This window comes from Motacilla alba, chromosome 1, assembly GCF_015832195.1.
Source record: "Motacilla alba alba isolate MOTALB_02 chromosome 1, Motacilla_alba_V1.0_pri, whole genome shotgun sequence".
NCBI lineage: Eukaryota > Metazoa > Chordata > Aves > Passeriformes > Motacillidae > Motacilla > Motacilla alba.
The window spans coordinates 51,905,224-51,921,151 of record NC_052016.1 but is presented as its reverse complement, the minus strand read 5'-3'; the positions used below and the strand labels follow the sequence as shown (position 1 = coordinate 51,921,151).

The 15,928-nt window shown below is 43.2% G+C and overlaps 1 protein-coding gene across 3 annotated transcripts; it reads right to left on the bottom strand.

Annotated features, from left to right (window-relative positions):
- Nucleotides 1-565: 565 nt before the first annotated feature.
- C1H11orf87 (chromosome 1 C11orf87 homolog) lies at nt 566-7,252 on the bottom strand. Of its 3 annotated transcripts, none has more exons than XM_038153787.1 (2): nt 7,232-7,252; nt 566-6,445 (listed from the first exon to the last, which is right to left on the bottom strand). In XM_038153787.1, the coding sequence occupies exon 2, from the start codon at nt 6,295-6,297 to the stop codon at nt 5,821-5,823; it is 477 nt and encodes a 158-aa protein (XP_038009715.1). In that variant the 5' UTR covers nt 6,298-6,445; nt 7,232-7,252; the 3' UTR covers nt 566-5,820. The 3 variants fall into 3 exon arrangements, with proteins under 3 accessions (XP_038009715.1, XP_038009708.1, XP_038009699.1); XM_038153780.1 differs by lacking the exon at nt 7,232-7,252 and adding an exon at nt 7,121-7,227; XM_038153771.1 differs by lacking the exon at nt 7,232-7,252 and adding an exon at nt 6,800-6,941.
- Between the last annotated feature and the right edge of the window lie 8,676 nt (nt 7,253-15,928).

The following is a 15,928-nucleotide window of genomic DNA, read 5'->3' as shown; positions in this document are numbered from 1 at the left end:
AAGAGCTTGGAAGCCGAGAGCCTCACAATGTGAGTGACAGAGCCAGGAACAAAATTAAGGCACTCCTTTAGAATCCTAAATTCACCCCACAGCCCTTCCTGCTTTTACTATATTATAGAGCTAATATTTTCACCTTAAAAGCTACTATACTGTCCCCTTGTTTACAGCACTTCTAATCCCCTGGGATACCGTTTGAAAAGTTTTAACCTGTACTTGGTCACTGACTGTGTAGTAAGGAAAGGTAAAACCATAAAAGCAAAGCATGTGTTTTATGTAAGTCCTTTCTAAGATTTTAGATTAAAAATTTCCTTGATTGGAGGTGGTATGAGAAACAGAGGTAAAAGAATTACTGTGAAACAACAACAAAAAAGTCTACATTATTTCATTCTGCTATACAATGTCAAAATTTTTCCTGGTTTTATGTCTGTATTTTGCAGTATTTGCTTTAAAGTCTTTGTCCTCTTAGAAAAGTAAGATAATGAACAGATTATATTGCTCCATTTCAAGGAAGGAAACAACAAAGAAAAGCCAACTGGAACACCGTATTATATGAATAAAGGCAATATTTACTGACAGGGTTCTGATCCAAATATTTATTTATTTCCTAACTCATACAAAATCGATGCTTGTAGAGGTATTAGGTTAAAAGGGTTGGAAAATTAATTCTTCTAATTATCCACAGAGAACATATAGTACTGATGAAGCAATGAAAACCTCTTTGACTTGAATAAGAAATACATTACACATAATTTACAGAAATGAGATCTAGTGTCATAGAGAAAATGACATTTTAGAGCAACAGGATCAGCAAGGACAGCGATACTTGTCTCTGCTGTGGCTGGAACAGGTCGCCCTTCATCCAGGCCCATCCAGTGGAAGGGGAGGCTTCCCTTCTACAGCTCCACTCAGGAAAGCCAACTATTTCCACTGCCAGGCATTTCACCTGTTTGCTTGCCAGTCACCTCTCTCCTCAAGGCTCATACACCATCCAGTTCTTGCAAGATTGTAACACATTTTCTACACTAATGAATCTGGCTGGATTCAGACCAGAGACCTACATGTAAAAGACTAAAAACAGAAGGAGGCTCTGTTCTACTAGAAATTTATTTTGCAATCAGATGGAAAACTTGGCTTAGGGGAAAAAATGTTGGATACCCGAAAGAGATGAGTAAGTCAATCCTGGATAAAAGTAGTTCTAACTTTTAACACAAATGAAAGTGCTATTAAAGATTTGTATATGTGTCATGCCAAATTCTACAGAGATGAGAAATGTAATGAAACAGTATCTAAGTCATTATAAATTTTGCTATTTACACAAAAGAGGAAAAAGAATATTTCCTACATAATTTGTCATGTTTCCCTTCGTATCTTGCATACCTATTAAAATGTAGGGTTTCAAGTACCCATAGAAAAAATATGAACGTGCAGAGAGAATAACCACAAGAAAGGCAAAAAAAGCAACCAAATTCCATAACTGGATTTAAAATAATTCAGTCCTATATAAAGAGTCAAATCCTGTTCTTTTTTCTCCCTACATTAAAGTTGCACTGATATTCATAAGAACAGAAGAAAAAAAGCACAGTTGCTTCAAAACACTGGACACGGCTTTCCAGAAACAGGATAGCAATTACTCAGAAATGCTATGGAAAACATTAATCACAGAGTAACTTGCTATTTACATTAAAGATGCAGCCTCTAAAATTAATTTTAAATTTAAAAAAAAAGCTTTTTTTGTCATAGGACAGTTTTGCCAGTTTAACATGAAATCTCTGTTCTTTGCTTTTTGTCCAGCATTTCCTTTGAGATATATATCTATAAACTTACAGATATACATCTGAGAGAGATGTATCAAAAGTTAAAACATGTCTGGATGGAGAGCCCGGCAAATTTTATCTGAAGCTACATTTGTGGTAGACAAACTCCCAAAGAAAAAAATGCCGGAATGATATATTTGAATGAAATGACATTCCCTGTCCGTGATCCACGCAGGAACCTAAGGGCCTCAGTCCACAGAAGCAGAGCTAACAGTAGCAGTGCAGGTTCCCCAGTGCCACCAGGCTCCCTCGTGGGAGGCAGTGGTTTCCATCCCCGTGAAGACTGCTAGGACAGGAGCAGAGCAGGGTCAGCAGTGGTGATGTGGAGAGCTGCACCCTCCATGCGGGCTACAGATGGGATCCCAGTTCCTCGGCAGTTGGTGCCAGCCACTCCTGTCGATGCCAGCGGGAGCTGGATGAATCCCCAGGGCAGCAGCCAGCTCTGAGGACAGGAGTGCAGCAGCGAGGCATCGCTGATGCTCCAGTGCAGTCCCAGCATGGCCATCACATTGCCCATCAGCTCTGCTCTCACTAGGCTCTACAAAAGGAGTCACTGCTGCCGTGCTTCTTCCACGGAACAACGGCTGAACTGGACAGGAACTGTTGAGCCCCACAGCACTTCTTATTCTTACACATGCGGGATGCTAGTGGCCAACCAGTTCCAGTTCAGAACCAGGAGAATCCATCTGGAGGATTTGCCCCCTAACGGAGCGAAGTCAGTCTGTGCTTCCATCAGTCAGCACTCAGCTGCTCAGTCGTCACTGTCACTCGTTGAAACCAGTGCAAATTCACAGGAAAAAGAATGTCCGCATTGAGAGGGTAAAAATCCTTCCTCGTGTTCAAGAAAGGTACAAGCATTTACCCAGCATCTCTATCAAATATCGTATAAAAGGTTACACAAAAATATTTAAATATATGGATACAGATACATAGATATTACACTTGCATAAAATATGTATATTCAAAACCCTTTGGGCAGTTTCACATTTAGCTGAAAATGTATGCTTTAGAAATATGAACAATTTTCTACTCTTTTCTAGTTTAAGTAGGAGGGGAAAGAAGCATCAGCCTTATTAATACTGAATGCTAAGTGCAGAAGTTTAGCTGTAGCTGTAGGGTTTTGAAGCAATTGATTTGACAGAACCTCCAAGCATAAACTCTGTTTTAAAAATCCACATCTATTCCCTAGATTGCTTATTGTTTCATGAAAATTAAAACCTACGTGTCCTGTTTGTATCAGCTAGATCTCCTGAGACCGTTCAATTAAACCTCATAAGCCTGCTATACCTCAAGATAGGGCTGTGTACTGGGAATACGCATGAACCTTATTGCAGTAATTCTGTGTGATAATAGGAATTTACAACTTCTCATATCTTGTCTAATTTAACTTTAGAAATAAAAAACCTTAGATGACACCACAAGAAGCTCACAGTTCTGCAAAAATTAAAGTCAGTATGAAATTTTACTAATAGACCATATAATTTACACAGATTTACATAAATACAGAGATATTAAAATATTAAATCAAAGCTAATTAACAAAGGGTAGAGTTTTACATGATAATATTTTAACTCTAGTCACACTTTCGCAACTACTTTCAGTGGCATGAGATTATATAAATAATACGTATACCTGTATATCCATAATATATATATAAAGATATATATATATCTATCTCTCCATCCTTCTTTTTTTCTTCAAAAATAGGGCAATTTTATAACTGCAATGAGATGTGACAAGCAGTACACTTCTGGGGAATTATTGCATGCCTTGAGTGCATAAGGCAGAAGGAAGAGTGTCTGACTTCAGACACTAAAGAAGTGGAATCATCAACCAGAAATGCACTGGAGTGACTTGGAACATCTTATTGCTTTTATAAAACTTGAAATTATACACTGTTGGTTTGGGATGGGGTGGGGGGTGGTTTAAAGGCACAAAATAAAGGGGAAAGTAATACCTCTCTATTTAGTGGAGTTCAGCGGTCAGGAAGCTCAATTAGTGCTCACTGAACACTCCTCATTGTCCTAAATCTATTCCCTGTGGTGCAATACTGTGCCGCAGTTGCATAAGGAGGTTAAATACAAAAGTTCATGCATCCTTTATTAGGGGGAAACAAAACAAAGCCAATTTCCTTGCCCAGCAACAACGAAGTACCCATTATCAGCAAGAGCCAGCCGTGGCTCCCGCAAACACCCCTCGCTCAGTCGCACGCACGGCAGCTCTCCACACTAACCTCAGCGGGTGGAGCGGCTCCTTGGGCTCCCTGGTACAGCTCTTCCCTAAAACGATGGAGGCACGGGTCCAAACTTAACAGCAATTTCCCATCACACCAGGAAAGATCAGGAAGCGAGAAAACTGGGTGACAGAAATACTGCCCTGAAATCTCTGCATTTTGGGGGTATTATAGGAGTAGGGAGGACTTCTGCCACTCTCTTTCCCAGTTTTAAACTGGTTAATGACATTCACTCACAGATTACAGCTCCAGACCTCCTGGTCTACGTGTCTGGGATTTTTCAGTCAGCCACCCTGGCAGACAGAGCATGTCAGAGAAGACATACGAAGGATACAGATTATTAAAAACCGTGGGCTATTACTATATCCTCGAATCACTTTAAATGATGGAACAGAAATTAAAAAAAAAAAGAATAAATCCCTTGGGATCATTTTTTCTTTGCTGCAATTTTAGATGCTAGTATGCACAGTAGAGGGCTGCCTCTGCTACGATATCACACTATATGTTTCAAAGTTTGGATACGGCATGCTGTCAAGGCACCTTCAAGTAATGGTCATTGATTTGATCACTAAGCAAAGACCCATTTTCTGTAAACCACACTGCATTCCCCAACACACAGAGTACCGGCAGCCACTCACACCCGCCATCCAGAGTCAACACAACTCTCTGTGCTTGCTAGGGATAAACTACACCACTTCACAGCAGCCACTTCAAAAAGAAATATCTGCCAGGGTTTGGGAGAGGACGTTTTCAACGGAATTATTTGTTTCCCAAGAGAGGACATATGATAAAATTAAGTGTTGTCTGTCCCTAATTGTCTACGAGATTAGGAGGGTTGAAAATACACATCAGCCTAAAAAAGGAGATGCAAGATCTGTACTGCTGCAGGATTCCTTGCTGGAGACAAAGCTGTAAATGCAGGCATTCAGTGCAGGGTGCCTGGTGCAGAACTGGATTGTTTCAGGACCACCAGGAGGTACAAAGACAACCTCCCCTGGGAGGGCACAGGCAAGTTACTGCACATTACCCCTCCCTCACACACAGAACAGTACTGGGTTTGGGTTTCATGGTTCATGGCATGGGGAAGGGGGTGCTTTTTCAAGATGAAGGGAGCTGATGGGAGAGGAAAGCTCAGGCACCACTCTATGGAGACAGCTGACTCCATCCTCCAAACAGTGAGTGGGTCACTCAGTGCTGCAGCTGGGGGCACAGGGCCATGGGGTCGGAGGGTGCTTGCAGTTCAGCCTAACTAGGGATGGCCATTCCTACACCAAGCAATCTCCAGTTCTGGAAAGGAGTGAGGGGGTGGGACAGGAGCACAGATCCCAGCACAAAAGGAGAGACCACAGTGTACCACCAGTCTGCTCCGACAGAAGGGTCCCAAGGCACCCACCAGACCTGTCTCTCCCCCCACACCCCAACCCACACCATGTAACAATGACACAGGGCGCAGTGGGAATCCCAAGAGCAGTGGGAAACCTGCTGTACTTGGGGTAATAATGTCCAGAGAAAAGGGACCCCCTACCCCTGACCCTCTCGTGCAGGTGGATGACTTGATATTTAGTAGCTGTGTGCAGCTTCTTCTCCAGTAAAAGGATGCATCCTTTCCTCACACAGTCAATGAGAAACGCAATGTGATCTGTCATGCGCTTGGATCATGGGCTTGTTCGTTCGTTCGAATTAGCAATGTTTTCTTCTTCTTCGGGGACTAGAGTAATCACTCAGATATTTACAAACATCAATCAGTGCCTTCGTGAGGTCTCCCCCAAACCATCATGACAAAATCACCGTCTGCAGGAGCCCCACGCCAGCTGTGTCCAAACAAGCCTGTGGTTGCTGAGAGCTGGGGGCTGCCGAGGGAGAGGAGCGCTGGATCTCTGAGTCCTGGGGGGGTCTTCCCAGTCGGCTGTCTCTTCCTTGGGATGCCTCTCCCTGCACCAGTGTCCCAGGGTGCTGGCTGCTGCTATTGCTGCTGCGGGCACAGTGGTCCCGTTCATACTCCTCCTGAGCCTTTTGCATTTTCCGCTTCTTCATCTTCCTCTTGTGGATGTGGAAGGTGGTGAGGGAGAGGAGGATCAGGCAGAAGATGAGGGTGACCAGGACAATTAAAACCAGGGTGGATGAGAAGGACTGAAAGAGTTGACCCACTTGCGTGATGCAGGTGCTGCTGCTATTTAAGGTGGCAGATGTCCTGTTCAGAAGACAAGGCGGCAGGGACAGCCTCAACTCTTTGGAGAGCTTGGCACTCATTGAGGAGGCTACGGAAGATGAGGATCTTCCTCCCCTCTCTGAAGACGTCTAAATTTCAGTCGGTGTCGGGCTGCTGGCGGGCGCTTGCTGGAAATGCCCGGGATGCTGCCGGCTCAGCCTCTCGCTCGCTCTGAAGTGCCCGAGCAGCCTGCAAAGGGAGCCGGACACATCAGCGCCCCGAGGCACCCATCCTGCGCAGCTCCTCCCGCCCCAAACCCGGCTGCGGCAGCCTCCGCCCTGCGCCCCGCTCCGAGCGGCCCCGGCTCCCTGCCGGGGGGCGGCGGAAGGGTGCCGGGACGGGGCACCTCGCCGCCGCTCCGACTTCGCCAATTCCTCGGCACCCCGGGCAGCACCGCCCGGCCGCTCCCCCAACTAGTTGCCGCGGGAAGGAAGCGGCGGCCGGGTGTCAGAGCCCCGCGCCGCGGCGGCTCCGGGCTGCCGGAGCCGAGCGGGTCCTGCCCCGCCGTGCCGGAGCCGCCGCCCGCCCCGGACCCCCCGTTACCTGCGCGGCGAGGGAGCGCCCGGGCGCCGCGGGCGCTGGGGGCTGCGGCAGCGCGGAGTGAGCGCAGGAGCGGAGCCGCCGCCGCTTCGGGGAGCGCCGCCCGCAGCTGCAGCCGCCCCGGCCGCTGACGTCAGGGCCCGGCCCGCCGGCCGCCGCCCCGCACGGCCCCGCGGCAGCGGCACCGCCCGCGCCCCCGGCCCAACGCCGCCCGCCGCCCGGCCCCGCCGCTCCCGGGGCCGCGCAACGCCGGCCCTCGCTGCTCCCCTCCGCCGCCACGCTGAGAGCGGCCCGCAGCCCCCTCCCCAAAACAGCTGGACGTACCGCCATAGGCACCGGCTGCAGACGCGGCGCGGCCGGAGCGCCCGCACCGAGCCACCCCCGGCGCCTTCAGCCCGTGGCTGCCGTGTGCCCACCCGCCAGCCGCGTTCGCACCCGGTAGCGAGCCCCCGCCGGTACCGAAACCCCGTCCCTCCGCACAGCCCGTCCTTGCTCGGGGAGGCTGGTGTCAATCTGTGGGAGCGAAGCAATGCCAGGGACTCCTGGTGGGAATATGTGTAAAAACTTGCCTTACCGAGGCTAAGTGCATCGCAGGCGTTTTAGTCAAGAACAAAGGTATGAGCTGCCCATTAATGCACTTAAGCCAAAAACCGGATGATTTCTAAACATAAGAAAATCTGTTATTGGAAAAGTTCTTTCAGAAGTGCTAACAGGGCAGAAAAAAATAATTACCATTAGGATGGAGCTCTTCACATTTCCAAAAGGAAAAAACTGGTGTGGTAGTGTCTGGCAACACGGGACAAGATCTGATGGCCAGGAGGTTCCATTGGTTCCATGTTGTGTGCTCTAGACTAATCCATGTGCTGGAAGGAGAGCTGCTATAAAGCTCTCCTTTCTTCTCTATAAGGAGAAACAGAAAGTATCCATCCTTTCTAGTGGCTTAAAAGCCTGGAGGAAAATCTGTACAGGGTAAGCTGTGACATGAGTTGGAAAAGTCTTCAGTCAAGAACAAAGATCCGTTAGATCTGCTGACCCTGATAGCCAAGAACCTTTCACAGGGGTGGACAGACAGAAGCTTGCTAGCTGAGCATTTAAGCACTTTGCTGCTTCAAGGCAGATTTCTTCTGTACTGTCTTTTGTCTCTGATAAGTAAATGCACCACGGCTTGTGAAATTTGGCCAGGCACTGTTAACTCTGTGATTGTTCTGGAGAAAGATTTACACCGCACAGAATGAACTACATTCAAGATGGCTGGGGAAATCCCAATCATTTCCAACTTAATGCTTCCTCTAAAACCAGAGGAATAGGGGTTTCCATTACTCCTTCCCCTCCCCAGAATAATACAGCTTGATGCTGGATGGGTGCTGCAAGGAGAGGGAAGACGTTCCAGTACTGAGAGACAAGCCCTTACCCAGTCATTTGCCCACTGCTCCTCTCACTCATCTCCCTCAGGTGCAGAGCTGGTGTCATTGCTGAAACACCCCTCCCCATGCACTGGGATTGGACTCAGTGAGTGTTAAAAGTCCATTCCAACCCAAATTATTATATGATTCTATGATTGTCAGCTCAGCATTCCTTGCACACGTGTTGAACCCCTCTCTCACACACACACATCCATAGCCTCACTGGCATTCTGCCTGCACTTTTTTCCTTTCTCCTTGCCTTCCTCCAACATGCACGTCTGAGGTCTGCATTAATCAGTGCTTTATACTCGCTGCCTTAGAGGAGAAAACAACCACCACGGGCTGAAACAGCACATCAATCCTCAGGCCATTCCCTCTTTCCTCCTGCTATTCTTTGCAAAGCTGCAGCTGAATAGGGGGCTGGAAAACAGGGTGAGGGACATGGGGACCACTCATCATGGCCTGTGCCATGGAGGAGAACACTTCTGATCCCACACAGAAGCAACCAAGGTATAGACCAGTAGTGCTGTGCTCCCTGAGCAGGCTCCCCTGAATCCTTTAGCATAAACTGAAAGTGGGAAGAGGTTAGCATTTAATCCCAAAAGCATGTGTGAGTTTGTGAAGGTGCAGCAGTTGATCTGAGACTGCTGTTCAGAAGTTACCAGATGAATAGAAATAATTAATTTTAAAAAACACAAACAACACCGTAAGAATGGCTTTTTTGCACAGAAAACAGCATAAGGAGATATAATAAAGGTATGAAGATACCTTAGAATGTTAGCCCTGTTTATGGCAGAAATAAACAAATTTGGGATTGGATAAAGTTCAAAACCAAAGAATTTACTAACTTGAGATGTCTTTATTGCAAAGCTGAATAGCTAGGACTACTTATTTATTGCACTAGAATATATGACTGTGTCTTCAGGTTTTATGTGTTGGCAGAGGCAACACAAAGCTACTGCAAGTTAAATTTCCTTAAATAAATTAAAAATCCTTTGTGTACTAATTTTACCTGTTGTCAATTGCCTTCAATTATTCACATCATACCTTGCTTTTAGGATTAGAAAATAGTGAAAATGTGTCTTGTGTATTATTATGATAATTATACCAGTGTTTTTCCTAAACTGTAGAGAGTGAAAAATGCATTCAGGGAGTGGACAGTAGTGTAGACCTCAGAAAATGTTTAACTCCTTCCCTACTGTCCCAGCCCCTTCTCTGTGTGTTCATGTACAATTTTGCACTATTTCTGATTTAGCTAAAATGAATGAAAAGCAGGGATTGTTCTTGCTCTTTCTGGCAACTAATTTTACCATGTTTAACAAGAGGCAGAAAAGAAGCATTGTAAACTAAAAGGGAAATAACTCTGCCTGATTTTACACATACCTTGATATTCTGGTTCACATTGGCTGTGAGCCAAGCAAATGGAATGACCATGAGCAGAATACAAAAAGTTTCAGAAATCAAGGGGGGAAAACCTGTGCTGTTATTGTGCATTATTCCTTTGCTCTGATTAACTATTATAAATATATTTGAATATATAAATAAAAAATATCAGTGATGTGGTCATGAAAAACCCTTACTTTGTCTGGCATGAAAATAAAGGACATGATATCTTCAAAGAGTGCCCTCTTTCAAGAATAAATTGGTCATTAGTTATAGTGAATTCAAGCATACCATATAAACAGTATGACATTTATGGGGATTAGGTTTCTTGCTCAAACAGGATTGGCCACTGTGTGAGAGAGGACATTATACTAAGGAGATAGATTTTGAATTTTACAACAAGGTTTATACTCATTAGAACCTTGATAACTCCCAGTTTTCTCTTGATTCCCATTGTTAAGAAGCAGACAGCTTACATACTTCTAAATCCCACAAATGGACTTTCATACATGAATTTTTTTTAGTCTATAATTAGAAAAGTTCTTCTTGCAGATACTAATTCCTCAATCCCTGTATTACAAGGCCCTTTTTTCAGTAAGGCAGTTGCCTAATAAGATAACCTCTGTGAGCAAAGGCTGTTCAAGTAAGTAAAGGTTTGATGGTTCAGGCCCTTGCCTATTAATGACCCTTCTTGCAAAAAATTTATTGTCCCATCAGTGTTTAAATTTAGCACTTGATTGCATATAGAATAATGCATGATCCCTTTTTCACCAAGATTGATGTCATCATTTGCCAGCCAGACCAAGCACTCCATGAATGCCAATAACCCTGGTAATAATCTGCTATCTCCCCATGAGATTAAGGCCATCTATGTGGAAGTCTTCCAGGACTTTACATGCTCCCACTACAATAGGTGAAACCCAGTGATTTAAACATGGCTTGAAAACCTAGTACTGTAGATAGAATGGATTTTACTACAAAAATAAAATAATTAATTTTTGTTTCATATGCACTGGTAGGTGAGTTAAGATCCTGCAAAGATACTAGAGGTGTCCTTCAGAGATTCTGAGCTGGAATAGCTCTACTATGGCTGACAATTCTGCTTTCCTGGCTACCCAGCTCACAGATAGATGGTGCTTCTCACCCAGAAGCAGATACTCTTTTTCTTTCTTTCTCCCACACTATTTAGAAGAAGGTAGTCTGGGTGATATGGACTCACAATTATTTCAGTTTCAGGAGATGATTTTTTATGAAGCTTAAGGAAAATTTTACATATTCATTTTCTAGTCTTACTTTTGAAAAATATTCTTTTCTTGTTCTGGTAAAGAAGGAACCTCCCACATGTGATGGTGAGAATTTAAAAAAAGAAAAAAAAAAAGGATGCCTGTCATGCCAACTGAGGAAGGTTACTAGGCTTTGCTGAATTCAACAGGGTGTTAAATGGTACTAGGAGTAGAACATAGATCCAGACTATGAAGAAATAAGTAGACAACCTTGAGCTTGCCTGACCAAATACACAGATCTAATTATAACATCAGAATTCTAAAGCTGCACATGCGTACATTTACTAATGCAAAGTGGATCTGAGTAAAATTATTGAAAGGGAGGAAAGAAGGACAATATTTTAACTGTAACTATGCACTAAAAATTCACTAAAATTGACTTTATTCATTAGCCAATACATTTTAGAACAGCAGGGTCAGAGTAATGACCTTCCACATTTAATATTTTTGCTTTTCTTAACAGTTTACAGAGTTTTCAGGGAATTTAGAGGAACAGACTTAGATTATATTTTTAAATAGAGAGCATGGCTAGTGGTTGGTGAAACATCAACTAACTGTAGCGGCGGGTATCACCGAGAGAGAAAAAAGAAATTTTTACCGCTTAGTTGGAATGAGGTTTAAGCATAACAATCCACAATTTCAATCTGATCACATGTTAACAGACCCTCACATGCTTCCTCTAACACAGTTGGAATGCATTTCAGAGCCAATTCCATACCACAGTCACTCCAGCTTTTGCTATGGAATAAAGCACTTGTTCAGCCAAACCCTGTGACTGGGTCAGACCCAGCCCTGGAGGACGGTGGGCTCGTGCAGCCTCAAGCCTGCATCCCTTTGTGTGAGCCAGGGCACCCTGCCATCCCACCAGTGGGTGCTAAGGGGGAACCTCCAAGTGAGAGGAAGAAACAACCTCACTTTCCCTAGGTCATCCCATGGGCCAAAGGCAGAACAGTCCTCACATATGTTCATGTGATCCATCTGTATATTTACAGAGTGTAGAACAGCAACACTACGAAAGGGATGCAGGGTAACAGCCTGGCAGCTGCTGTCTGCAGACAGGAGGCTGGAAGTGAGGGGACTTGAATTTGGGTCTTTCAGATCCAGGCAGCACGTCTCAGCCTGAGACAGGAGAATTTCTTGTTCATTCCATGCACATAACAACCCTCCCGCTCCCCATAATGTCCTGGCTTTGTTCCAGGGAGGAAATCTAAGAAAGCTGGGAAAGCGTAATGGATGACAAAGCCATTTACCTCTAGCTCTACTAGAAAAAAATCCATGCTCAGTCAACTCCAGCTCACTGTGCTGTTCATCAGCACATCAGCAACGTACAAATTTTGCCCAGGGCCTTTGTGTATATATAGATATGTATATATATTATTTTTTTTTGTCAACTACTATGTGATGAAGGAAGGTAGCAGCACTCATTATTATTCTGCTCTGCTGTTATATCCTGGGCCCTGAACATCCAAGGGACCTTGATTTTATCCCCACTTTTCCACTATTGCAATAGTAGAAGAAATCCTGATACTAGCTTACCAGCTGCTGGAAATGCATTTTTCTTGCATTGTTGCATAGCTGAAAGTCTTTGTGGACAGCCTTGTTCTCTCAATTTGTCTGTCACCCTGCTTGTGGCCAGGATTTTAACCACTTCTCTTACAGAATTTTGAATTAAGTTTAGAAATTTTATTTAAAAATAAAATTAGTTTTTACTAGCTTTGTAGTACTTCAGCCTTTTTCTTCTGAGGCTGTAGTTTGAGGTGAGGAGTGAGAATATTAATTTTTAGTTGGAGTATCATCCCAGAAGTTCATAAGCACAAAATTTCTTCATGCCCATACCTTCTAAACTAGGACCAGAAATGTGACGGTCCTATTCCATGAGGTGCTGAGCCCTGCAGTCAAATCCAACCCAGGATACAAGCATCTGCTCACGGGAAAGGTAAAGTTAAGGATGTTAGTAACTGCCTCTTGGATTGGATCACACACCTTGCAGCAGCAGGTGCTTCTTCCCCTCCTTCCCAAAAACCCTTGTGGTAAACAGAGCTGCCCAAGGTGCAAAGCTGATGGCCTCTGCCATGGCAAGAGCCCTCCATGCTATGAGCTGCATGCTCACCTTGTAAAACAGAAAAGGCTCTGACAGACAGATGAGCTCAAGGTTTTCCCTCCGTTGTTCCTGGCATTTACCTGCTATCACGTACGATGTGCTTGTGAATAATCCTTTTGTACAAAAATAGCATTGTTTCAGAAGGGCTTATTTTACCAGGGGTAATCAGCAAGAAAGCAGTTGTTTACTGTGATTTCATTTTAAACTTGCTTCACCACTGTGTTTATTAGACTCTGCTGGAGAACCATGTAATCTTTTATTACCGGGCTCTTTGGTTTTCTCTCTGTATCTTTCTGCTAAGTTTTATTATACTCTTTGCCATGTCAAGTCTGAAATTAGACTGAAAACACATTGGGAAAGCAACCGAATGATCTGATTTTAATCAAGAGGTGCTCTGAGAGAACATAAAACTTTCTCCAAAATAAAATAAAACCAACTGGAGCATCTGGAAATAAGGAGAAAATATCAATGCAATAAACACTCAACAAAGTTGGCCAGTTTTTTTAAAGCTCTACAGGAACATGTTTGGATGTAGTAATGCCCTTGCATGATAGCAGGAGGCTGATTAGCTGTTTTGTACTCAAAAAAAGTATTGATACCATAACTTTTCTTTGTGTGCTTAGGTAAGACTATGCCAAGAAATCCTGTTTCCTACTTCTTCTGACCTTCACACTTCAGCAGTTAAAATTAGGTCTCTAAATAATTGCTATGATACAAATATTTTTTCCTTGCCTTGAGGAGCCCAGGAGTAAAGCTCAGCTAATCTACCTCTCACCACCTTTGTGGGTCACGCTGGAGAAACATCAGCGTAAAAAGGAAAAGCTTGGAAAGCAAAGGGAAAACTGAGTTGACAGAACAGGGAAGACTGAGTTTACAGGATGGGAAAAATCTGGCAAAAATTCATGTTTTTGTAGAAGAATGTGTTTTGTAGAACTAAGTGCAGGTGGAACATAGGAGGTACAGGGTAGAAGTGACAATCATAAATAGGTATTATTTGAGGAGAAACACAAAAGTGAGAAGAGAGATTTCAAGAAATTGAAATTGCATAACTGAAAATTATACAACATAAAAATATCATTTGTCATTTCAATCACAGGCCTATGCAGACATAGTGCTATATGTGGTTTCAGCTGCTCTAGTTAGAGAAATATGTAATAATTCTTATAAGAATACACATTTAAAAATTCCATAAACTGTGATAGCATGAAAAAACAGAGAAATGTTAGAGTGTTTCTCAGGTAGGCAGGTATCATCTGCCACTTTAAATCCTATCTCTGTCATATTTACTCCACAAGTTTGAGGAAGAGAAGGACATTTACCACAAAGTGTGTGTTAAAGTAGGGCATAAACTCTCAGGAACACGCACCAGGAGAAAAGAATGTCTCCCCTATGAGGGGAAATGTAGAGACACAGCTGATATGGACTAAAAAGCTGTATTATGTGAAGTTTTTTAGGAAAAGAATAATAGGGGGAAGGGAAGGGAAGGGAAGGGAAGGGAAGGGAAGGGAAGGGAAGGGAAGGGAAGGGAAGGGAAGGGATAGGCTGTAACTTGTCTAATAAAGTGATTGGGAGACATGGAGATCTGGTTTATGAGCAAATGAATAGGTCATTAGAGAAGAATTAATTAAAGATCGGAGTGTAAAGTGCCAACATGGCGTAGAACAGATGCTGGGAATTGTAACCTTGTCAGTACAGAAAACTATGAAAAAAATTGCACAGCTAGGTTCTCTTCTCCTTGGTTGTCAGGTGTAAAAAGACTGTACATGACTGCTGAATCCACAAAATACAGCATTCAAATCACCTTGAAAGAGATCTTGTTTGTTGAAATCAACAAGCATTTTTTGTTCTATAATTTGGGCAAGTTGAAGGGAGCAAACTGGGCTTTGTACTTTAATTTGAGGGATCTATTCCCTTTGGAAGATAGACCTTTAAGGCAGTATGTATTTCTATGATAATTCACCAAGAACCAAGTTTCGCACCTGAAGGTAAGCAGACCACTGACAGAGAACAAGACTTTTACAGTGTAGCTAAAGGAATGACAAGATATCCTGTTAGTTAAAAGAAGGAGGAGGAAAAGGAGAAGAATAATGAACAAGGAAGAAAAAGGGCAATACACTATTTCTAAACAATCATGTTGCAATATCGAGTGTCTTACACTTCTCTTATGGGAGGACCGTGCTTTCACTTCTCAGGGCATCTTCAGTTTCTCATAGGACTGCACCTTGTGGTCTTCTGAGTAACCACTCATGGAAATCTTTATTTTTTAATTCTATTTCTTACAACATCTGATGACAGAGAAACAAAGGAGTGGGGTGCTGTCAGTGGGATGTTTTGAAGCTAAGCCATTGTTTGAGCCAATGCAATAGTTAAATTGCCTTTCCAGATTAAAACAGTCCTGGAAAAGGAGAAAATGAGGTTAACTGTCTAGTTTCAACTGAACACATTTGTGTATTTCATACCAACTAAAATCTTCTGACTAAAAAAAATTGACAAATGGCTTTATCTTAATTTAGTAATTACATATGGTATTTTCACATTAAAAGAAAAGACTAATTAATAACAACTGTTGTTTGAAACCCAGCTATTTTACAAAAGTACATTTCTCCATAGATTTCCATCATGGTTTTTACTATGACTAGATTAGGACACAACATCAATACCTAAATACTTCATTGCTCGATAGACTAAGCTTCATTTGAGCTGTTCCAGTCTATTATTCAAATTGCATAATATTAAAATTTATTGATAGGTATTTAACTGGAAGATGACAGTATCTCTTGTTAGCTACTTAAACCGAGACCAGCAGCTGAAAAATATCAAAAAGAAAGCTATACAAACAAAAATCTTGCAAACCAAAGAATCATGCTTATTTGCTGAGACCTTACACTGAACAAAATCACTTCAACCCACAAATAACAATCATGTTAGTGAGTAATTAAAGCAAGGGACAAAGTCAGGACTA